The sequence below is a fragment of the Astyanax mexicanus genome, chromosome 24 (assembly GCF_023375975.1).
Source record: "Astyanax mexicanus isolate ESR-SI-001 chromosome 24, AstMex3_surface, whole genome shotgun sequence".
NCBI classification, from domain to species: Eukaryota; Metazoa; Chordata; class Actinopteri; order Characiformes; family Acestrorhamphidae; genus Astyanax; species Astyanax mexicanus.
In genome coordinates this window covers 27,001,757-27,026,989 of record NC_064431.1, presented here as the reverse complement: position 1 = coordinate 27,026,989, position 25,233 = coordinate 27,001,757, and the positions used below count along the sequence as shown (strand labels likewise).

The 25,233-nt window shown below is 37.3% G+C and overlaps 2 protein-coding genes across 4 annotated transcripts in view; one reads left to right on the top strand and one right to left on the bottom strand.

Annotated features, from left to right (window-relative positions):
* The window catches only part of LOC103029679 (solute carrier family 2, facilitated glucose transporter member 9-like), a 1,095,244-nt gene that overhangs the window by 305,340 nt on the left and 764,671 nt on the right, over positions 1-25,233 (bottom strand). Inside the window, exon 13 of one of the 3 annotated variants that reach the window (XR_007429266.1) lies at positions 22,081-22,092. The exons of the other annotated variants lie outside the window; for them this stretch is intronic. The gene's annotated coding sequence lies outside the window, so the exon portion shown is untranslated. Of the gene's footprint in view, positions 1-22,080; positions 22,093-25,233 lie in introns of those variants that run through there. 3 annotated transcript variants of the gene reach the window in all.
* Positions 10,605-25,233, top strand: part of lrig1 (leucine-rich repeats and immunoglobulin-like domains 1) — a 72,040-nt gene continuing 57,411 nt past the window's right edge. Inside the window, exon 1 of the mRNA XM_022682371.2 lies at positions 10,605-12,602. Within this exon, the coding sequence (XP_022538092.2) occupies positions 12,400-12,602 (203 nt within the window). The 5' untranslated portion in view covers positions 10,605-12,399. The remainder of the gene's footprint in view (positions 12,603-25,233) is intronic.

Here is a 25,233-nt window from a genome sequence, read left to right as displayed (position 1 = left end):
TCTGCCTCCTCTCCAGATCTTAGCATCTCAAGAGATTATTCATTTAGTTTATTTTAGCCAATCTAAGGTAAATTTGTTTTGTTTTGGTGTTTTTTTTGCATCATGGCAGAGTTTGCCCAACTGCTATGGTACAAAGCATATAGATTTAAACAACATTTAAAACATTTATACAAGTATAGATGCCCTGAAATGACTATTGACAGTATCAAATCTAAGCTTTACCAGAAGATCCAAAGGTTTAGATTCAAGTTAGATCATTTACTGGTCCCACAGTTCCAAACATTCATTTCTTAGATCACCTATAGAAATCATCTATAGTCTACATTAAACACACTCTGGTGCACTATTCCAGCAGGACAATGCTTATCCACACACTGCTGCTTTCTTAAGAGCTTGCCCTAAAAACATAGAAGCTATGCAATGGCCAACTGTATCTCCAGACCTTTACACGATTGACAATGTGTGGGATGTGGTTGGACGTGCTATCAACACTCCACCACTACTGCAAAATTTACAGAAAGGAGAATATTCAAACTGTTTTGGCTGCATTATCGTGTTCCACCATTAGGAACCTCTACACATGCTGTAATTGTTAAATACTACTTCTGTATGTGTTGCTCAACTATTGCTCATATACGTCAAAATGATTAATACTTTTGATGATGAGCAGACATCCCCCCCCCCCCCCAAAAAACAAAACAAAAAAAAAAAAAAACTTGCACACACACAAGGATAATGAAACTTTACTTTTTTATTAATTAATTGTGATGAGTGTATTAATAAGTAATAGTAGTCTAATTTTCGCTGGACTCTATCTGATTCAAATGCCTCATAATTCCAGTTACCCAGTCTCCCTATTCAGCAAATATACAGCTTCAGTCAGTTGTTAGAGGTTATTATTGGTCTCTCTCAGGCTGTTATTAGGGGTCACTTTAGTGGTCAGTTGCTTTGGCAGCATAGCATGGAAATCAGGCAGGCTAATAGGGCACAGTAGAGAGAGAGACCTTTGGCAACCAGTGCATTCAACCTATTAAAAAGCAACACAAACAAAGAATGCTGCCAAACAAAAGCAGTTGCACTTCCAGTGCTGCACTGCACACAAGTCACCTTTCACAGCTCGCCCGACATTCCTTCAGCCCCAACAAAAAAACAGTTCCAGGCCAAGGCTTCCCTGACTACTTTTAGCGCTTTCTATTGCTGGCTCGGTTTAAATGCCACCACCTGGCCTGCAAATGACTGAAAAGCAAACAACGGCACTGTTTACTGGCTCCTTTTTTCCACGACACAATGCGGAACGTTAATATATTGCCACTGTCTTTCAAAAAAAAATCTAAATTTTGCCAATTTTCACTTTCTTACAATCTCACAGTTGTTCTTTATATTGTTTCAGAATTGAATGCTTGAAAAAATGGCTTGGAGTCTAAACGTCTTTTTACATCCACTTCTATTAAAGTCCATTGTAAATTGGTTTTTGCCAATTGACAACATTCAATATTGGCCTTAGATTCAAATGAATACTTTGACTGGTTCACTCAAAATCATTCATTTTTCGCTCTCTATAAGACGCACTTAAATCCTTTAATTTTCCTAAAAATGGTCAGTGCACCATATAATCCGTTGCCTCTTATCTATGAATTTTACCATTCAGGTTGTAAGGAGCAGTAAAGCCACTCAGCTGATCTACAGCATTATCAAGAAGTTTTAGTAAAGTTTCTCCAGCACCAAGGCTGAAGCAGTATTAGCATTAGCCGCTAACCACAGCGCTAGCTCTTTCCACATTCAGAGGTAAGTATATCAGACTGTAGCCTGTGCATTTACCGTGTTAAAACAAGTTTATATATTAATATTATAAGTTATAATTTGTGATTTAAGGAATCAAAACATTCTTACACTGTCTATCCTTACACTACCACCACCACCATGTTTAAAAGTTCTCTAAAACTTTGATGTCTGATGTTTGTGTGAGAGCAATGACACTGCTGCCGTCTGAAGACACTACAGATATTATGTTATTGCAAGCCACATCTCCAGACCTATGCCCGTTAGAAAAAAGTGTGGGATGCTTTTGGACGTGATATCTGCTGACCCCTACAACAAAATCTGCATTTTGACATTTTGAGAATATTCAAGTTGCATGGGATGGATTATCGCAGCACACCATTATGAAGCATTAGGGGATAAGCTCTGTTTTTAATTCGGGACTCTTCACATATTATTTAAGCATGTAGGACACAACCCACATATTAGTATGATGTAATACTACCAGGTAAGTATTAAATTATCAATATCTGTTTAATTCCAGGCTTTTTATGGTAGTTTACGTGGCATAAACAGCTCAGGTAAACAGATTTTTGGGCCTTTCAAAACAACTCCAAACAAGGTGCTGACACACGGCTGGTTCAACAGTGCCTTCCCTGAAGCTGACATGACACCAGGTTAGCAGGAAGTGTGAGTGACAGCGAGAGATATCTTCGGCAGAACAGGCAGAACACTGGCCAATGCGCGCCGAGCGCCAGAAAAATGAAAGGAACTTGGTAGAAGCGGGTGAGAATCGTTCCCTTTATTAAACAAACAATGAGGAGAAATGTAAATGTTGGTGCACGCTCACAATAAAGGCCCGTGGCCCGCTTGTTTGGACACCTGTGGAGGGGTTTGTGCAGAAAGGCTGCTTGAGTCAGGCCTTAGTCACCTAAAACTCATCCTGGATGGCTGTTGGAATTCCTGATGGTAAAACAGACGGTTGCATTGTGAAGGACAAACGCTCATGAGGCATTGTAGCAATGCTGCGATTCAAGCCTCTTCCAAAAGCGAGGGCCGTGAACCTGACATCACCTGTTCAAACACTGGATTCAATGTCAGAAGGCCTCACTTGTCTCACTGAAGCATTGCGTGAAGCAACTTTGTACGGTCATGGTCTTGTTAAAACATCCAATTGGTTCTCAGTTTTAACCATTTAGTTGAATGTAGAAGTCTTCCTCTTTCAATATTCTTCTTTTAATCTACTATGTTTAGATTAACTGATGCTACCACCACCATGCTTAACAGGAAATACAGTGTTCCTTGTGTAACGTAACTCTTTCATTGAAAAGTCCATGGGGTCAGCAGCAACTTGAATGATGAATTGATTAGGAACAGCATTGAAACAAGTAAAATGTAGAGATTTAACTCTGCCTGCTTTCAGCAGACTTATCTTTACAGCTGTTTGCAGTTCCATGAGATTATAGCGCAATATATTGGTGAGTTTTGGGTTTGACATTTCAGAAGTATAGAGCTGTAGAGGGAGCATAGGTTTGTATAAAGATTATAGAGTAGAATAGAGGAGTATTGACAAGTATATGCAAGTAATTGGCAGTATATGGATTGTAGAGGAGTAGAGGGATTATAGAGTAGTTTAAGGTAAGGTATGGCAGTATAGGAGTTATAGGGCATATAGAGTAGTATAGGGTAAGGTATGGCAGTATAGGAGTTATAGGGCATATAGAGTAGTATAGGGTAAGATATGGCAGTATAGGAGTTATAGGGCATATAGAGTAGTTTAAGGTAAGGTATGGCAGTATAGGAGTTATAGGGCGTATAGAGTAATATAGGGTAAGATATGGCAGTATAGGAGTTATAGGGCGTATAGAATAGTATAGGGTAAAGTATGGCAGTATAGGAGTTATAAGGCGTATAGAGTAGTATAGGGTAAGATATGGCAGTATAGGAGTTATAGGGTGTATAGAGTAGTATAGGGTAAGGTATGGCAGTATAGGAGTTATAGGGTGTATAGAGTAGTATAGGGTAAGATATGGCAGTATAGGAGTTATAGGGTGTATAGAGTAGTATAGGGTAAGATATGGCAGTATAGGAGTTATAGGGCGTATAGAGTAGTATAGGGTAAGACATGGCAGTATAGGAGTTATAGGGCATATAGACTAGTATAGGGTAAGATATGGCAGTATAGGAGTTATAGGGCGTATAGAGTACCATAGGGTAAGATATGACAGTATAGGAGATATAGGGTATATAGAGTAGTATAGATAAGATATGGTAGTATAGGAGTTATAGGGAGTCTAGAGGAGTATAGAAACTATAGGGTAGTATAGCCTAAATATGGCTGTGCATAGATTAAAGGATAGTATAGGGTTGTATGGAGTATAGGGTAGTATAGGCTGGCATATGACAGTATAGAGTTTATAAGGAGTATGACATATAGGTATTATAGGGCATTATAGAACATATAAGGTAGAAGAGGGAGTATTGGGTAGTATAGGGGAGTGTAAGATAGTGTATAGGGAGTATGGGGTGTTAAATATATAGTATACACTGCATGCCAAGCAATACAAATGCAACTAATGAAATGGTACATCATATTCCCATACACATTGGAGGCACGTACAGATGATACGACTGTTTAATTTTTTTAATTGTTTAAACTGGTGGTCTTGAATCTTCTGAATCTTCTAAAATTTTAAATGACAATGCTGAATCTTTAAAGGAATAGTTGGGCAAAAACAATCACCAAAAAGACTCCAGATGCAACTGATCAGTCAAAACCAAAAAAGTGTGCTTCTCTAGTTTGGTATACATGGAAAATGCATATTGTAAATGCTAATAAAAGAATGAATTACGACTGTTTTGGTGCATAAAGTGGGACCAACATGTACTAAGTGGACCTCAGGGACGGTATAATAAGCCTAGAGTTCACGAGGCCTTCTCAGCACCGAGGATCAAGGCTCTGCATGGTTCAGGACGGCTGTGCACATGTCAGTGTGTCTGTGGCCTATCTCTGCTGTTTAGCTGCGCTCTGGTTATTGGATCAGAACTGGAAACGGCTCTGCTTCCCATTAGTCCAGACATTTCCACACTGCTGCCCAGCCGCTGACCATCCAGCCCGAGCCCTCTTTCACGCCTCGCCCTTTTATTACTGCTGAATAACTGCAGCAGATGGGCTCGTTATCTTTGAAGATTTCGGCAAGACGAGCATGACGCTCACACACACGCGCACACACACACGCACACACACACACACACACACACACACACACACACACACACACACATTCACAATCCATCTCCCACAAATCTGGAATGAGCTGGTCAGAGGCCTCTATCTCTCTCTATCACTTTTTCTCTCGCTCTCTTTCGACTTTTCTCTCTCTTTCGCAATCTCTTTCTCTTCATCCCCCTCTCTCGTTCATTTACCTCTTTCTTCTTTCTATATTTGACATACTTTTCCCTCTTTAGTCTCTCTCTTGTAATCACTTTCGCTTTTCCCTTTCTTTCTCTCTTGTTCATATCTCTTTATTTTATTTTTTTTCTTTCTCCTTACCTTTCTTTTTCCATTTTCCTTCTCTTTCTTATGCTTTTGTTTCGTATTTTGCTTCTTTCTCTCTCTTTTTTTCTTATTCTCTACTATTTGTCACTTAGTTTTTTGTCTTTTTTTCTCTTTCTCTCTCTATCATTTTCTCTCTCGCCCTTTTCTTTATCTGTCTCGTGTTCTCCCTCTCTCACTTTTTTCTATCTACCACTTGTAGTGTCTCTCTCGCACTGACTTTTTCTTCGTCCCTTTCTCTTGTTCATTTACCTGATCTCTTTTTTTCTCTATATTTGAAATACTTTTTTCTGTCTTCCCTCTTTACTTTCTCTTGTAATCCCCTTCTCTTTTTTCTTTCTTTCATTTTTTGTTCATATCTGCTTATATAAATGTTTCTTTCTTTTTACTTCTCCCACTTCTTTCTCTGTCATTTTTCTTTTTCTGTCTTTTATCTCTGTTCTTTTCCATTTTCTTTCTATTTCTTGTGCTTTTTTTCTCGCTCCTTTGTATTTATCCATTTTCTCTCTTCACTCTAACTTTCTATCTTTTTCCCACTCTCTCTCTCTCTCTCTATCACTTTCTTTCTGGCCCTTTCCTTTTTCTGCCTTGTGTTCTCCCTCTCTCACTTTTTCTATCTACTACTTTCACACTCACTTTCTCTTTGTCCCTCTCTCTTGTTCATCTACCTGATCTATTTTTTCTCTATATATTTGACATACCTTTTTCTGTCTTCCCACTTTAGTCTCTCTCTTGTAATCACTTTCTCTTTTTACTTTCTGTCTCTCTTGTTCATATCTGTTTCTCTCTTTTTTCTCTGTTCTTTTCCATTTTCCTTTCTTTCTCGTGCACTTTGTCTTTTTTCATTCTCTTCTATTTCTCACTTTCTCTCTTTTTTCCTTCCTTCCTTCTCTCTCTCTCTCTCTCTCTCTCTCTCTCCCTCGGCAGTAAATCTAATGTCGTTACGCTTTGCACCTTCTCTCCAACAGCATGCGAAAGAGTCTTTCATCTTCTTCGTTTCCAGTACACCAGCAGGGCTGGAAACGTTCAAGCACATAAACACACACACACACACACACACAATTTACACATATACACACACAAGTACAAAGAAAGAGAAAGAGGAATAAAAGAGAAACAGAGAGAGAGAGAGAGAGAGAGGGAGAAAATAAAGCTAATCAATCATACACTGCTTTGATTAGTGCCTGACGAGCATGATCACACATGATTCTCCCATTACTCACTCACAGCTCAACCTGGAGCCCATGTGTTCTCTGGGACGGCCAGACCATGCGTTACTGTAGGTGTCTGAGGGTCCTCATGAGGGTGTGTGAGTGGGAGAATACACCTTCACCATTATACCTGTATACCTGTACAGTACAACAACATTCTTCCTTTGATATATCTCTGTTTACATTATATATGTACATACTTTCATGCATACATAAAAAGGTGATTAATGGTGTATAGATTATGGTGTAGCATAGGAAATATAGGGTAGCATATGGAGCATATGGTAGCATCAGGATTACAGGGTAGTGTAAGGATTAGTATAAGGTAGTATAGGGTAGTGTAGGATAGTATAGATAGGGTCTAAGGTAGTATAGAATATTGTAAATATTGCTCATTTTGCAGTTAGCTCTACTCTATACTGTCTATATTACCTTATACTGTCATACACTACCTGTTACTGCCCTATACCACCCTATACTACCCACTAATCCTCGATACTGCCATAAACTATTGTATATCACTAAGCATTACAAAACTATACTGTCCTATACTTCCCTATACTACCCAACACTCCATGTCCTGCTCTATACTCCCATATACTGCCCTCTAATCCATTTACTCCCTATAGTACCGTGTGTTAATATATAGTTTCCTTATACTAGCCCATACAACCCTATATTCCCATGTATACATGACTACCTATATAACATTATACTGCCTATACATACCTGATACTTACTATACTGCTTCTGTACCCTAGACTACATGTACTACCCCTATATAACTCTATACTTTCATATACTGCCCTACACTACCCTATGTATATGTACTCTAGACTACCTGTTGTATTCTATATTAACCTTTGTTACCCTATACTCCCCTATACTCCTTATGTACCCTTGACTACCTGTCTGACCCCATACTCTCCTATATTACATATACTTACTATACTCCCCATAATAATACTATTCACTATCCTATATTATCCTATTTTATATACTATTCTGATTGTAGAAACTTCACACTAGACCTCGAGCAGTTTGGACTGTGTGTCTCTCCACTCGTCCTCCAGACTCTGCTCCCTTGATTTCCAAATGAAATGTAAAATTTAATGATGATCAGTGATGATTTGGAGAGTGATGTCTGTCATCTGCTGGTGTTGATCCACATGTGTTTTATTATCAAGTCTAAAGTCAGTGCAGTTTTGTTTTCCTGGAAAATCTTACAGCACTTCATACTTCCCTCTGCTGACAACTTTTATGGAGATGAGGATTTCATTTTCCAGCAGGACTTGGCACACTGCCCACACTGCCAAAAGTACCAATTGGTCTTATATGATATTCTAATTTTCTGAGATACTGAGTTTTGGGTTCTACATTACTAAAATAAAGTAACTTTTCAATGATATTATAATTTTTTAAGATGCACCTGTACATCAATGTCTCTAAACTGCAAATAACAAACCAGCCATAAAAATCAAATCTCTACAGTTTGCTTGTTTTGATGCTGCTCCTCATCACAGTAGACTACATCAGCTGAAGGTTTCCTGCCCGACCTAAGCCCACACTGTCTCCTGTGGTCTCTTCAGTGCTCACCCTACACCTAGTCACCCACTGACCTCCACAGCTTTATGGGGCAGCAGCCTCTATTGATCCTAATTTTAAACTACAGCTTTGACCCCCACGTCACTCACAAGTTATTTGTAAAGCAAATTATTTACAGCTGGCCCACGGGCAGATAAATCATAGGACAAGACATGTCAGCAGAGCTCCTGAAATAGAAGGCCAAAATACCTGAACCGAATGCCGTTTGAGTTAAAGAGGGTAAAAACGCTCGGCTGCAGATTCCACCGGCCTCTGATTGTTTTCCAGCATCTGTGTACTTATTTCCTGTCAACCGTCTGTTTATCCACAGTAATTACAACCAGGAGATCTCGGGTCTGCACAGAGCAGCCCCGAAACAGTGAGGACTTTAATTTAATCCTTATTTCACTTATTTATTCAACTCAACTCATTTTAACTCAACAAGAGCCTAATGAGAGCCAGTTTCATCATAACATTATTGATGGGTTTTTACTTGAGAATACTTTCAAAATTCATGATTATTTTTTGATCGACTGACTTTTATTTTATCTTTACTTAGTTGAGTAGTATTTGCTTTTCTGTATAGTTTGAAAATTGAACATTGTAAAATAATACAAAAAATAATTACAATTAAATTAAGTGTCCAAACGTTTGATAGGTACATCTAACTTTCTAAATGTTTGTCTAATGTCTAATGTTGTCTAATGTTTGTAAAACTACAATTTTACATAAAACACACTTTTTTGTTGGTTTACATTGTAGTATATGCAACAATCCTATGTACAGCTCTAGGAAAAAAATAAGAGACCACTTAATAATGATGAGTTTCTTTGATTTTATCAAATTGGAGTGGCATAAAGTTATCCAAAAGCAGTGTGCAAGTCTGGTGGAGGAGAACATGATGCCAAGATGCATGAAAACTGTGATTAAAAACCAGGATTATTACACCAAATATTGATTTCTGAACTTTTAAAATTTTATGAATAATAACTTTTATTATTTGAGGTTTGAAAGCTCTGCATCTTTTTTTTGTTGTTGTTATTTCAGCCAATTTTAATTTTCTGCTAACAAAAGCTCTAAATGACAATATTTTTATTTGGAATTTGGGAGAAATGTTGTCTGTAGTTTCTAGAATAAAACAACAATGTTCATGTTACTCAAACATATGCCTATAAATAGCAAAATCAGAGAAATTATTAAATGATTAATAATTAAATATAATTATATATATTGAATGTTTATTTACAATTTGTATTTCTTTTATTTTTTTCCTTATTATTATTTCTTTTTTATATTAAAGTTGTTTTAATCCTTTTTAAACTGTAAAAGCTTGGCTGCATTGTAAGTGAGGGTCTCAATCTAATACCGACTAAAAATAAAGGTTAATTGATTGATAAAATAACGAAAAAAACTGAATTTAAGTTGTAACCATACGTTTGATAGGTACGCCTAACTTTTTAAATAACATCTGGAAAACTACAATTTTACATAAAACACACATTTTTGTTGGTTTACTTTGAAGTATATACAATAATCCTATGTATAATCAGAGGTGGAAAAAGTACTGAAAAATTGTAATTAAGTAAAAATACCTTTACTTTGCTAAAATTCTTCTCAAGTAAAAGTAAATGTACCCATGTAAAAATCTACTCAAGTAAAGGTAAAAAAGTACTCAATTTAAACTGTACTTTAAGTAAAAGTTACATAGCTACTTATATTTATTTGATGTAAAAAATACAACAAATCATAAACTAAATAAATATTAAATTAAAAATTTTTATTTAACTTGCCATTGCTATGCTTTAACTGCTGTTTACATGTTATTTTAACATCCAAGCAGATGTTACTAATAAACACGTAAGGAATTATTATGAAAAACATGAAAACGTACAAAAAAAAGGTTGGTCGGTGCATGCGCAGTGCCGTAAAGAAGCACATATCGATGGGTAGCATAACTTGACAGAACACCGGTTCCCCTGAGCCGCGCACACAGACCCCAGGCTACACAGCTGATTCACACAGCGTGTCTCCTGCTAACCGTAATAAACACTGCTGGGAAAGTTTAGCTGCGCTGCCATGGAGAACAAAACTTTTTTTTTTTTATTCAGACAATTTGTTTTTTTTTTCCTCCAGCATTTCCTTTTTTACTCAGTAATGGGGAATTTTTCAATGTAGCAAAGTAAATTACTTGTGTCAAAATGTACTTTTACCTAAAATTACCTACTTTATAAAATATTTTAAAAAAGACAAATTACTCATAAAATCTACTCAATTACAGTAATGTGAGTAAATGTAATTAGTTACTTTACACCTTTGTGTATAATGAATGTCTGCATTTATACATATGTTATATATTGTTCATAAAAGTTGTAATAAGACATCCACAGATAAATTAAAGAGGAACATTCTACTAAACACTCTTTATATCGTCTTGCCAGCAGTTTTATTCCTCCTTCATCTGCTTTACCTCTCTTTCTCTCTCTCTCTCTTTCTCTGAGCTCCACGCTGAGAGTAGGCGGTGCGGTTTCACACCCTGAGTGGCGAAGGGGGGCGGAGTCTCGGTGGGAGGGACGGTGCGCCTTGATTGACAGTCATTCAGCGGCAACTCGAATTCTGCGGTAGCCAATCAGATCCGGTGTTTGCTGCGGTCTGCCCAATGGGAGCCGCACGGGGCGGAGCTTCGGGTCACCACCACTTCCAACGTGGGACGACTGGATGATCCGAAAAGAAGGAGAAAGTAAAGACAGATGGGGAGAAAAAAAGAGCGATCCGCCGCCGCGATCAGATCAGGAGTGAGAGGAGGACTGTTAAACTATCGGATCCGGATCTGTCTCACCGTCTGATAAGGAGATTTAGAGCTTGGTTGGTTGGTTGGAGCGCGGAGAAAGTTTGGACTGTATCGGAGCGACAGCGAAGCGAAACCGGGGCTAGTTCACCAGAAACCCAGCGAGCCGCTGCAGCGGATCCACAGCGCCCGCGAAGTTCACACCGAGACCCGCCGGCCAGCAGCGCTTTCTTCGGGCTAGGGAAAGTTAGCTTGGACCTTCTTCACCCAGAGACCCCGTGTATTATTGGAGATATCGTTATCTGGAGCGTGACCAGGATTTCTTTCACACTGTAGCTACCGAGAAGTGTGTTTTTGTGGATTCGTATTAGCTAAATACGAAATACAGTTTGTAGCTAACTTAAATCAGTTTTAAAGTGGAAATTCCGCTTACTAGCCAATTTTAACCGTTTACACTCTTTTCTAATTCACGAATCAAGACCTTAAACTTAAGCGTGTCTTGCTTATCTGGAAAGCAAAAGTGTTTTAAAGCTCTTATTTTGTGGATTCCTATTATCCTTTCAGTCGAATCAGTTTTAAAAAGTGGACAATTTAGCTAACCTACCTAGAAAACCGATTTTAACCGTTTACACTGTCTATACCATTTGAATTCGAATAATTAAACTCGACTAGTGCCCATAAACAACAACTTACAATTTAGATAGCTAATCTAGGTGAATTAGATTTTTTTTTAAAGCTTTTTAGATAGTTAGTTAGGTTAGCTAAAACTCTTTACCCTTTTAACAGTGTGTTTTGCGGATTGTTTTTTAAAGAACCGTTTTACATTGTATATTGATTCGGATACCCCCAGAAGACCCCTTCAAGACTTTAAACTTGACAAAAAAGTGTCTTGCATATCTGGACAGCAAAAGTGTTTTAAAGCTCTTTACAGTTCACCAAAAAGAGTTTTTTTGTGGATTTGTACTAATTTAGCCAGTTAGCTAACGCTAGGTTAAATTAACCCAACGCTGCGTTAGTTATTAGCGAAAGCGAATTTTACACTGACACCGAATTGAATGCGATTTTAACGGTTTACACGTTTAAAATTTCAGACAGACACTGCACTTCTAGCCGTAAACCAACGTTTTTTCTTCAACTGAAGCTAAAACTGTCATTAATTCTCACTTCTTTACCCTTTTTAATTCGGTGTTATTAACGTTAATCTTGACCAGCGTTGTAAGTTACTGTTTAAATGTAACTTACAGCTCACGTTAACACACTGAACTTAACGTTACGTTACTCCAAACTTCAGTTGAACTCGGACTTGTTGTTGAGTTGTAACGTTAAAACCAGCACTTTCCAGCTAAGCTATATGACTCCAGAGGATTTAGTCATGCTTTTTGGAAACCACACGACCTAATGAGAGCTAATAATAGCTCAAACTGACTGTTAAAGCGAAGGAAACGAGGCTAAACTCTGTTGAAAATCTGTGATTTGCACAGTGGGAACCAGCCGCTGCTTACAAAATGGCGGCGTCTCTGGGTCAAACCGGACCGCTGTTCCGCTGTGTTCTGGGCTTGTTTCTGTGCCTGGAGCTTTTAATCAGCGGCGGATTGAGTTCAGAAGAGACTTGTGCGTCTAACTGCACTTGTGCTGGATCTAAGACGGACTGCAGCGGCCTCAAACTGACCCACATCCCCGCGGACCTGCCGGAGCACACCGAGACTCTGTAAGTCAGACCGCCTGCCAGTCAATCAGCCAGTCATTCACCAGACCCAAACTGAAGTGCTGCTTTATCACTCCTTTCACTCTTTCTCTGTCTTTTAAAGCTTTATTTCTCTGTCTCCTTAAGCTGAACCTGTTCAAAATTGCTCCTATTAACTACAAACTGAATTAGCCTGTTCTGTGAGCTGGTCTGAGAACACAAATCTGAAGAAATGTGGCTAAAAACAATGACTTAAACTAGTTAACTTAACTAGCCCATCAAGATTCATCAATAGACTTGAGTGTATTCATGTCACTCAATTGTAAGTTACTGAATTTTTACCATAACAACACACACAAACAGAAAAACATAAACAATTCTGAGGAAATTTGGCTAAAAAGTGACATCTGTTGAGTCTCTCAATAATATTAAACCACACATTTTACCACAAAAACATACAAAAGTGACTTGAGTTTTGTGGGAACTCAATATTACTGAATACTTACCACAGAAACAGAAAAGAAGGAAGTCTAAAGAAATGTGGCTGTAAAGGGCCTTTTAGGTTAGCTTTCAGGATTTATCAAGAAACTTGAGTATTGTGTTGAGTCTATTATAGAAATGTGGCTTAAAACAGTGACTTAAACTAGTTAACTCAACTAGCCCATCAAGATTTATCAATAGAGTCTATTCATGTCACTCAATTGTACTGAAATTTTACCATCACACACAATCACAACAACACACACAATCAAAAAACAAAAATAATTCTGAGGAAGTTTGCCTAAAATGTGACACAGCTGTTGAGTTTTGTAGTCTCTCAATAATATTAAACCACACATTTTACCACAAAAAAAACATAAGATGAAGAAATGTGGCTGAAAAGTGCCTTTAGGTTAACTATCAGGATTTATCAAGAAACTCGAGTATTGTGTTTAGTCTAGAATACTGAATTTTTTATTACTGCAACAGAAAAGAAAGAAAGAAATGTGACTGAAAAGTTACCTAGCCATCAAAATGTATTAATAAAGTGAGTTTTGTGGTTTCTTAAAATAACTGATTGCTTACCACAGCAGAAGAAAAGCAAGACATTTAGAGAAATGTGACTAAAAAGTGGCTTTAAAGTATTAAAAGTAAGCAATAAACCTAGTTTTGTGGTAACTCAAGATTGCTGAATATTTGACACAACAACAAAGGAAAGAAATAAATCTAAAAATGTGACTGAAAAGTGATTTGGCTGTCAAGATTTGTATTATGTTCTTTATGTTCAGCCTAGAATACATTTTTTTTTCCACAGCAAAAGACAAGAAAGAAATGTGACTGAAAAGTGACTTAGGTTAGCTAACAGGACTTATCAAGAAACGTTTTGGTTGTTTTTACAGGTTATAACCTTCATTGTTCAACATTTCATCACTTAATTCCATAAACATGTTATATATGCATTTATACATCTAGTGGTCCAGTCAGTTAGGACACACATGGGTTAATTAACCCCAACTTATTTGTATGTCTCTTTAAAAACTAGTTAGTGATGAAGGGTTTCAAAGTTTGGTTTTATTTTGGCTGAAAGTTTGCTCTGCCCCCTCCACACACAGCCTGGACTATTGTCACGAGTTTTACCAACTATTATTAGGCCCTGGTTTTTATTTCAGTATCAAAGTCATGAACTGGATTGGTATTGGTGTTGAGAGACGGGTCTCCTAATAAGTGAACAGTGGTGGAAGGCCAGCTGAAAGCGTATAGGCACACAGTTCTATCTGACTGTCTATCTAATCTATATCTTATATTTATTACATAAAATAGGAACACTTTCTTTCTTTATACTGAATGATTGATTGATTGTATTCTTGTGGACCACATGCAAGGAATTCTTATCTACCTCTTTGTCTGTCTAAAATATATAAAAAATAAGTTAGTTTGACTATAGTATGTAATCTATTCATCTCTATCTAATCTAAAGTCTAAAGTAAAGTTCATATTCTAAAGTTGAAAAGAGTTCAGAAATCAATATTTGGTGGAATAACCCTGGTTTCTCCTCCACCAGTCTTACACACTGCTTTTGAATAACTTTATGCCACTCACTCCTGGTGCAAAAATTCACACAGTTCAGCTTGGTTTGATGGCTTGTGATCATCCATCTTTCTCTTGATTATATTCCAGAGGTTTTCAATTTGGTAAAATCAAAGAAACTCATCATTTTTAAGTGGTCTCTTATTTTTTTTCCAGAGCTGTACATACATACAAACATACGTGTCTATGTAATAAATCCAGTGTGTATCCAATATCCTAAAGTGTCCTTGCTAGAAATGTTACAGAGAAATGTCAGATAATGATTAGAATGATTATTTTTTGTATCAAACAACATTGATACATTCCACAAGACAATGTTCATCCTGCGATGTGATATTTCACACATGCACATTGTGATAACAGCGCTGACAAAATGATATATTGTGCTGCCCTGTAATGAATGTACAGTTGTATGTTTTTATATCTACAGTTCACCTTTACTTTGCCAAGTTCAAAGTCATTGTGTGAACTTTCTGTGCATTCTCGCAATACTTTTCGCCTTGTGTACTTCAGTGAAGCAGCACTGCTGACGTTACAGCGCAGCCTGCGTTTAGCACTCGCTTCTGAGAACCTCTTTATGTGCTTTTAATGTAAGAAATAAATGACTGTTTGCTGAGTGATTGCTCCAGTTCTGCTGAGATTTAGATGAGTAAAGAGAGGGAAAGTGGTGGGTTTGAGGCTTTGTCGGTGGTGGCAATGTCACACTCGGCTGACAGGCAGCCCGTCTGAGGCCTCAGAGATTTGTTTGGAGATCTTACGGTGTGGTTTTTCCTCTTTTGAGATGAAGATAACCTAAATTCAGCTCAATAAAAAACCTCTCTGAACGCAGGCCGCCTTCTTCAGTGTTTTTAAAAGAGTAAAAGTTTAAACAGCTCTTCTTTTATTTTGTACATTTTATGGAAAGTTTTATGGCCGTTTCTTCACCTTCATGTTGCGGCAAATATGTGTTGTGTTATTTTAAAGATCACATGTTCTGCGGTCTAGATTTGCTCACCTTGCTCTTATCTGCTTTCGTGTTGCTTTTTTGCCAACAAAGATTTTAACAGTCGCAGTCAGACTTTTTTTTTTTTTTTTTTTTTTTTTTTTTTTTTTTATATTTGTTTTCAGAGCTTGGTATTATCTTTACGGCTTTGTATTATCTGACAAACACCTCGACGGCCGGTTTCCACACTGCTGAAGATGGCCCTCCTTTGTCGGTAGATAGGACGCTAAAGAGCAAGTTCACTGTTAGTAGATTAGTAAGATGGTTATCGGGAACCAGTTTTTAACGAGGCATCAGAACTAATTGAAGCAGAGGCTTATCTTGTTCTTGTATGCTTTAAATGTGATTGTATCCATTTTTTTTTGTCAAGGGCCTGTTTTGGGTCATAACAGATCTCTAGAAATCGTGCTTTAGTTGGGAAATCTTGTTTGGTAATGTGTCTGTTTGGGTGGAGGACTTTTTTTTTTTTTTTGAAGTGGATGAATGGGAACACAGGTGTGTAATTTAATAAACTATGGGTTTATTGCAAGAAATATTGGTCTGTGCTACATTAACATCAAATACAGATTTAGCTTAAAAAAAAAACTTTAGCTTAAGTTAGACTTGTCTACTTCTTCTATTATATTTTCTAATCCCTTAAAACTGGCTAATTGTGTCACTGTTCCTTTAATACTATAATACAAAAATCTATGAACCAAAAATGTAAAACATTGAATTTGAACGGGCTCTTTTTGTGGCTTAGTTGAGCAGTGTGAAATAACTTTTTAGACTATTATGAGGTTTACATATACTACCTTAGAATCTTATTTAAATGAAAAACACCAAATTAAAATGGCTTACTGTATTTTTTTGGACTATTAGGCACATTTAAAATCCTTTAATTTCTAAAGTATATTGTTATAAGGGCGAGTTTTCTCTAAAACTAAGGCTGGGTGCAGCAGCATTAGCATTAGCTGCTAACTGCAGCGCTAGCTTTTCCGCTGTTCAGACGGTGAAATAAGAAGTACTAGTTCTTTGTTATACTTCTTGTTGTAAATATGTTGTTTTTGTGACATAACTGAATTGTTTTTACTGGTTGACATTTTAATTGTGTTTACAGAGAACCTTGAAATCTTGATTAACACCAAAAAAAACAGTAAAGATTCAGTTCATCAACATAAAATAGTCCATTTTAAATGAATGTAATAAACAAAAATAAGGTATAGAAAAGGAAATAGTGTCTGAGGGGGTTGTTGTTGTTTATTGAAGTAAAAGCTACATTAGACTTGAATAGAAGGCAGTTTTTGACAGTTAAATGATCCAACCATTGATGTCCTTTCATTTGCATTGCATTGAACAGTGCATTTATTACCATTGACGTCATTACACGTAAGAAAGAAAATGAATAATAATTTTGCAATAGATCATTGTGACCTTTTGAAACGGATTTGCATAGTCAATTGTTGAGTTTGTGTTCTGTAAGGATGAGAAAAGTCTCAGGTTTGGTTCTTGCATGTGTCGGGCATGACTGAATATGAATCATATAAACCTGAAAGAGCCGTTTTGGTACACGGAGCGCAGGAGGAATGAAGGAAACCGTTCTGTTTATTTCCAGTCGCTGAGGCTTAAGACTTTGTTGCGGATCGACTTGAGTGAATTCATGTGAAAAAAGAATGTTCGAGAACTTCTTAGCAAAGAGAACTGAAATAGAAAGAGTTTAAAACTGAGCTTTCCTTATCAAATGTCATATGTATCTGCATTAGCATCTGATTAGACCAGCATTAGGGCTTAATTTATACACATGTCACTAGCACAGCTTTTAAAGAGAGTAATATTTAAAAGTAAGTTTTTAGTTTTAGGTTGCTTAGTGCTTTTTTTTAATATATATATTGAATGGATGATTTATAATCTGCCAAATATGACCCAGCTGTCAGCTGTGACTCAGCTGATAAACTAAAACTTGAAGTATGAAATAGTATAACCTGGACAGTGGACACACAGTGTCATTAATGTGGTGCACTAAAAGCTATTCAAGCACTAATAGTGCCACTTTTGTGATAGTTTGTTAGTTAGTTTATACTAAAGTTAGTGAGTTAGTAAGTTTAGTTTTTTTTTTTTTATCAGTTAGTTTTTTTATTTTAGTTAGTTAATTTGTCAAATATTTAGTAAGGTTGTTAGTCTGTTCATTTAGTTTGATTAGTGTATCAGTTTTAGTTAATAAGTTTGTTAAGATTTGTTGGTTCGTTAGTTTGTTGGTCACGTAATTAGTTAATTGGTGAGGTAGTTCATTTCTTTGCAAATGGGTTCATTAAATTTGTTTGTTTATTTTTAGATTTGTTTAGTAAATTAGTTTGTTTAGTTGTTCGTTTATTGGTTTCTTAAATTTTCACTTAGTTTTCCAGGTTGTTAGTAAGTTATTTTGTTACTGTATTTTATGAATAAAAGGCATATAATAGTAAGCGCCATCAGCTTGCAGTTCGTCCCACATAGCTTGTTTTAACACGGTAAACACGGAGACTATAGTAGTCTGATATACTCGCCCTTTGAACAATAAAAGAGCTAGTGCTTATCGTGGTTAGCGGCTAATGCTAATACTGCTCCAGCCTTGGTGCTGGAGAAACTTCGTTGAAACTCCTGTATAATGCTGCACTTCAGCTGAGTGGCTTTACTGCTCCTTACAACCTGACTGGTAGAATTCATATATAAGGTGCACCGGATTATGAGGTGCACTGATAATTTTTGGAAAAAATTAAAGGATTTTTAGTGAACCTTACAGTGCAAAAAATATATTAAATATATTTCTTATGAAAATTTTTTAGTATTTTACTTAATTTGTAACTTACTTCATCTGACTTATTGATAGGGATGTGTCATATCGTATCTTACGCAATAATATCGCCAACATTTTTGAATATCGTGAATGATATTATATCCTGAAATATCGTGCCACATCACCCACCCCTAATTATCACGTCAGGGTAATAGTTTTTTTGTTGTTGCTGTTTTTAGCAAAAGAACAATTCTCACTGTTCTCATTTCCTATTATATATCTACTAGAGACAGGTTATATCTGTCCAGTCTCATTTATTTTACTTTAATCCTGGATCTATGGAGATTAGGCTTGTCCCGATCCAATATTTGGATCGGATTGGCCGCCGATATTTGCAAAAAATGCATATCGGTATCGGATCGGCAGGCACGAGAAAATGCCGATCCAGACTCCCGATCCAGTTTTTTTTTAAAGCCCCACCCGGGTTTTCCAGCGCACCCATTTAGATAATCCATTCCAGTTTTGCTGTGTTTTTGCCAACTATTGTGTATTATTCAAACACACCTTATTCAGCTGGCTACTTGTTATCAAGAGTAAAACGCTTTTCAACAAGAGTTTGACAACAAAGTAAGTTGGCTTAATAACTTTAATACATGCTCGGATAGGTTGGTATCGGTATCGGCCGATATCGGTATCGGATCGGAAGTGCAAATAAATATCGGTATCGGATCGGAAGTTCAAAAAGCTGGATCGGGACATCCCTAATGGAGATATTATTAGTATGGAGTGCATTATTATTAGTATCATGGCATTCAGAATCATTGACTTCTGTTACAATCTGATGAAAGTTTTTGTAGTTTTTAATATCTCTGTTAGGGGTATAATAATAATATTTTAATTTTCATTTTGTTGCAGTAGTGTATTCTTGGAAAAAAAGAGTAAAAAAACCTTACTTACCCACCCTTACTAATTGATATATAAATTGTTGAGTGTCCTGCTGTTACGTTTTCTCACGTTCATTATCAAACTCTTCCGTCATTTCTATGAAAATCCAGAGGAAAAGAGGTGTCATATTGGTCTGGATCTGCGATACATCCGTCACAAGGAGAGAAGCCTGTCTGAGGACCGGACAGCCGGTGGACACACTCTGTGTGAAAAATCACGCCTTAATAACTTCCAGTTGTCTAAATAGCTTTCCTGTTCTGCCTGGGGTTTATGGCTCCCCAGTGACCCGCGGGGACTGCGATGGACCACGCTGGAGAAAAGCAGGCCAGGGTTGGTGGGATTTAACCGGAGTGTGTTTGTGAGTTTAGCTTAACTCTGAGAGATGGGTCAAAGCCACAATTAAGACAAAGATGTGTGGAAAGAGGGAGGATTACTGCTGGGGTCAGTTAGGGAGAACAGAAGGAGGGTTAGAATGTGTTTTTTGGATGATTGATTAATTGGGATTTTGGGAGTTACTACAAAACCTTGAGTATGCCTCATTTATATACTTTTACTTTCTTCACTATTTCTACACCTTTACTTCTGATCTACTATTATTGGTATGATGTAACTATTTACAGTTTGTTGAAATCTAAGTATATTTGGTAGTTTTTGACTGTTTACTGTTTAAATAACTCGTCATGCGTTTAAAATAACTAGTAAATTAATTTAGACATTTTACATGTTTGTACTTTAGTTAGTCCCTTGATTTAGTTGTAATTGTAAGTTATATTGTTAGTTTATTTATTTAGTAATAAAACATTTTTTTTTTAGTTAATAGGGCTACGTTCACATTACCAGGCTGAAGTGACTCAAATGTGACCCAGATCTGATTTTTTTTCATAGCGGTGTAAACGTGCCAAATCCGTTTTTTTTTTTTTTTTTTTTTTTTTTTTACATATCCAATCTATGGACATGTGAAATGAATGTGAACGGAAATGTCAAATCAGAATTCATGCGTCTTTTAGCTTCTACGCATTAGCATTAGCGCTATGTGCTTCTCTCTCATACCCACACTGTATCTCTTGGTGCAGCTGTGCAGCTATAGCTGCAAAAAAAAACAGCAAAAGCAAACAGCCTGGCCTTTTTTTTCCCTCCTCCTCGACCTGAGCATGAATTCAGACCAGCTGTTTGCTGTTTCTCCATTCCGGCAAAAGAATGAGCTGCTAACTCATCAATTTCCCTTTATAAAGCTACGAGTCGTCTCTCAACTATGACGTTCTTATTGTTGGTAGTAAAGAAGGCGACGTCTATAAACATATTAATGTTTGCATGTGAGCCAGCGTTTCAGATTTAGGGACGGATTTGTTCACATTATTTCACAGAGATTCAGCTCACTTACATTTGTGAATGTGAACAGTCAAGATAGTCAAATCAGATCTGAGCAAAAAGTCGGATTTGAGGAATGTGGCTTGTAATGTGAACGTAGCCTAATTTAGTTAGTTGTAATGTATTTTTAGTTATCAGAAAAGACAGATGATAAGGTGTACATGAGTAATGCTTATGTGACAATACTATTACTATCTGAATATACATAATATAATCATCATTTTATTTCTTTATTCCTGTATTTTTGTATATACAATATAAGCGCCAATTCTTGGGGCCCAAGCACTGTACAATGATAAGAAGCCAGGTTTAAAAAAAAAATTATAAATAAGGGATCTCCTCAGCTGTAAGAGAGCTGTAAGTGTTTCAAACCTTTTACTGCTATAGTGGATCAGTCTGATTTATTGTTTTTGATACTTTTTATACGTCACTGGACCATCAGTTTTGATTCAGCTTACGTGGAGGACGCTGTGTAGCTCAGTGTCGCAGATAGGAGGAGATATGAAAACATCTAATTTGTCTGTCTCTTCTGTAATCCTTTTCCATTTGTTCATTAAAACTCCCCTTTGAATGGTCTGTGTGTGTCTGTGTGTGTCTGTGTGTGTCTGTGTGTGTCTGTGTGTGTCTGTGTGTGTGTGTTAGAGACGTGGCTATTTTGCTATTTGTCTTCCCGGGTTGGTGGGATAAAGGAACGCTATGTTAATAGAGCTGTGAGTGACTCACATACACTTCTGACCAGAAAGAATCGGGCTTCAGTCTCGGACCCTCGGCCCCACCCTCTGAGGCAGCCTACAGGTCCTGACCTGTGATCCCCGGTGGTACACTGTGTGTGTTTTTTGTGAGCTAAGGGGGTTGTGATTTGGTGTGTGTGTGTGTGTGTGTTCCTCACCCTTTCAGAGGTGTTGGTAAATAACCTAGCGGAATTTTGTCACCCAACGGAAGGAGGTTGGGTGTGTGTGTGTGTGTGTGTGTGTGAACGTGGGGGGCCTCACTGGTTTAGGGTCCTCTTCAGTACTTTCCAGAAATCCTAATTAAAGTGTGAAGGAAGACGTCATGGCTTACTCTTATTGGCTGGTTTTACCAGTTCTGATCGGGAATATTCACAAATACACACGTTCAAGTTCATTGCATTTCTGTTTTGTAAAAAAAGGCTTAATTTTTAAAGTTTGATTTGCTGTAGAACACTTATTTTGTTGATTCTAAGGCCTGTCAATAAGCACTTTTAATTTTTACATTTTTATCCCATTTTCTCCCCAATTTACAAGGGCAATTAACCCATTGCCAGGAGGGTGAAGACTAGCAACACATGTGAAGTCAGACTTTGCCTCTTTTCAAACTGCTGCTAATACAGCATAGCCATGTAGCATCTCAGTGCACGTGGAGGAAAGCGTAGCGACTCGGTTCTGATACATCAGCTCACAGATGCTTTGTGCTGATCGACATCACCCTAGGAGTGATGATCTGAAAAAGCGCCATCTACCCACCCAGAGAGAGCAAGGCCAATTATACTCTCTCAGGGCTCCTGCAGCTGATGGCAAGCTGCATGACTGGGATTTGAGCCAGCATTTTCTCGATCATAGAGGCAGCCCTTTGGAACACTCGACCACTCGGGGCCTCCTAAAGAAGCTCAAGAGCTGAGCTTCAGTATTCAAAGTATATTGCTTGTTCCCCTGACAAGTGCCACTTGCTTAGTTCACTATGATGGACCTTTTAAAGGCCAAATAATGGGCAGAGCTTTTGAGTTGGCTTTTGTTTTTGTAGTACTGTAGATGTTGGGCTTTAAAATGAGATTTTCAGTTGTGACTTGAATCTGAATAGCTTTTAAATTCAATGAAACTTTTAATTGCACAGCAATTCCACCTGTATTTATTCTCCGAATTCATTTAAAATTAAAATATTTGTTGCAAAACTGGTGGAGCAGTGTTTGGTGGCATCAGAAAGGGTGGGTAATATGGTAGAAAGTTATAGCTACTGGATGGTTTTACATCACACTATATATAGTAGTGCATGTAAAAAAATAGAATATCATTGAAAAGTTACTTTATTTCAGGAATTCAGTACAAAATGTGAGACTAATCTATACACATGTACATCTAGATATACATTTATATATTATATAGATCTATTACACACAGAGTGATCTATTTTAAGCATTTATTGTTGTGTATTTTATTGTTAATGATTATGGCTTACAGCTATTAAAAAAAAACCCAAAAATCAGTGTCTCAGAAAATTACAATATTATATAAGACCAATTGGTAGTTTTGGCAGTATAGGCAGTGTGCCAAGTCCTGCTGGAAAATGAAATCCGCATCTACACTGCACTGGTTTTGTACTTGGTAAAACACAGTTGATCAATACCAGCAGATGACAGACATGCCTCTCCAGACCATCACTGATTGTGGAACTTCACACTAGACCTCAAGCAGCTTGGACTGTGTGTCTCTCCACTCTTCCTCCAGACTCTGATCCCTTAATTTCCAAATGAAATGTAAAATTTACTGATGATCAGTGTTTTTAAGAGTACTAGGCCAAAGTTTGGTTTAGATCACAGTTCAGTTTGTGCTTAAATTTAAGATCAGTTTAGTTTATAAGCATTAATTACAGTTATTGAAGCAAATAAAGATTATGGCACACGTTTTCCTGAGATGATACAGTATCAGTTACAGTCTAAATCGGTGGTTTGTTAGCAACTTTAACATAGCATCTCTTGTTCTAAACTAAAGAAGTTGTTTATATCTGATTCCAAACATGTTTTGGCTGTTTAAGCAGCTATCATTTTCATTTGATTTGATTTTTTTTTTTTTACTATTATTGAAAATGAAACAAGGACAGTAGCTTGTGAGTCGTAGCTGTGTCATCTGCTTTCATCACTTGTTTACAAAACAGTGGTTTTGTGCAGCTGTTTTAAATTGTTGTTGGCTTTGAGCCACTGGACTTTTATTGTTCAGTTATTAATCTTAGACATATTAGTTAGCATCTGGTATTAAAAAAAATAGTATGTAGGTCATGTAGTAGTTAACTGTAATGTATTAAAAATGACTAGGTCGGAGTTTGGTTTAGGTCGTTTTTAATGCTTATTAATGTGTGATCTTGATTTTATTTATTTATTAAATAAAAAAAAAATGTTTTTAGACTCGTTTAATTCAGTGTGCTGTAGCTCGCAACCCAGACGTCTAGCCTCTAGATAAAAACTGTACAGAGAAATTTGTAGAACGCAAACCGGTTTGTTCCAGGTGTGTGCTGTAGCCTGAGGCTGTGTGTGTATATGTGTGAGCATGCATATATATATATATATGTGTGTGTGTATATTTTATATATATATGTGTGTGTGTGTGTGTGTTTGTGTTATCAGAACAAGCAGCTTGAGAAGGGCCTGGCTGTGTTTTAGCTTGGCCTTCCTGGCACTTAGATTAACAGCCTCTCTGTTCGAGTGGATTTGAGTACGGAGAGCCAGAGCATTCAAGGGCACTTGTTTTTAAGTGGACTTGGAAGTCAGCCTCAACACACTCATGCTTACTGCATGTACGTACCTGTGGAGCACATACCTGCAGGGGAATATGGAGATTAGCACATGGAGATATTCTTTTAGCCATACAACTCAATCCTTAAAAGGACTCGTTGACCTGTTTTGAAAAACAGACCATCTCTAATTTCCTGCATCAAGTTGTTCTATGTACTGTATTTTTTGGACTACAAGGCGCACTATCAATGAACGTTAATTGTCTGATATATTTTCATACATAAATTGTATTATAAGGTGCATTAAGCAACAAGAAGATATGCAAGAATGCATACTTGGGGCTGCTTCTTCTAGCCAGCAGTTGGCACTAGTAAATGCAGCCTGATAGCAGTACACTGGTAACCCAGTTTTACATCTTGTGCCCTATAGCCACTTTAGTCTAGCCGTAGTTTTGATTAAAAAGTTGTTTGTTTGGAGATATTTTAGTCTAGAAATGCTGAAGGCTTCCAGTATTTTGTCCACTAGCCTCGGTTAGCAGGCGTTTAGCCAGCACCGGTTCTGGTAACCCAGTTCCACATCTTGCATCCCACAACAGCTTCAGTCTAGCTGTAGTTTTAATTAAGAAGTTGTTTGTTTGGAGATATTTTATTCTAGAAATGCTGAAGGCTTCCAGTATTTTGTCCACTAGCCTCGGTTAGCAGATGCCTAGCCAGCCACGGTTAGCAAGCACTTAGCCAGCCCCGTTTTGCAAAGGCTTAGCCAGCCGCAATTAGCGCTAGTAAATGCAGCCTGATAGCAGTACACTGAGGAACCCTGAGTGTTCTGGTAACCCAGTTTTACATCTTGTGCCCTATAGCCGCTTTAGTCTAGCCGTAGTTTTGATTAAAAAGTTGTTTGTTTGAAAATGTTTTAGTCTAGAAATGCTGAGGGCTTCCAGTATTTTGTCCACTAGCCTCGGTTAGCAGGTGCCTAGCCAGCCTCGGTTCTGGTAACCCAGTTCCACATCTTGCATCCCACAACAGCTTCAGTCTAGCTGTAGTTTTGATTAAAAAGTTGTTTGTTTGAAAATATTTTAGTCTAG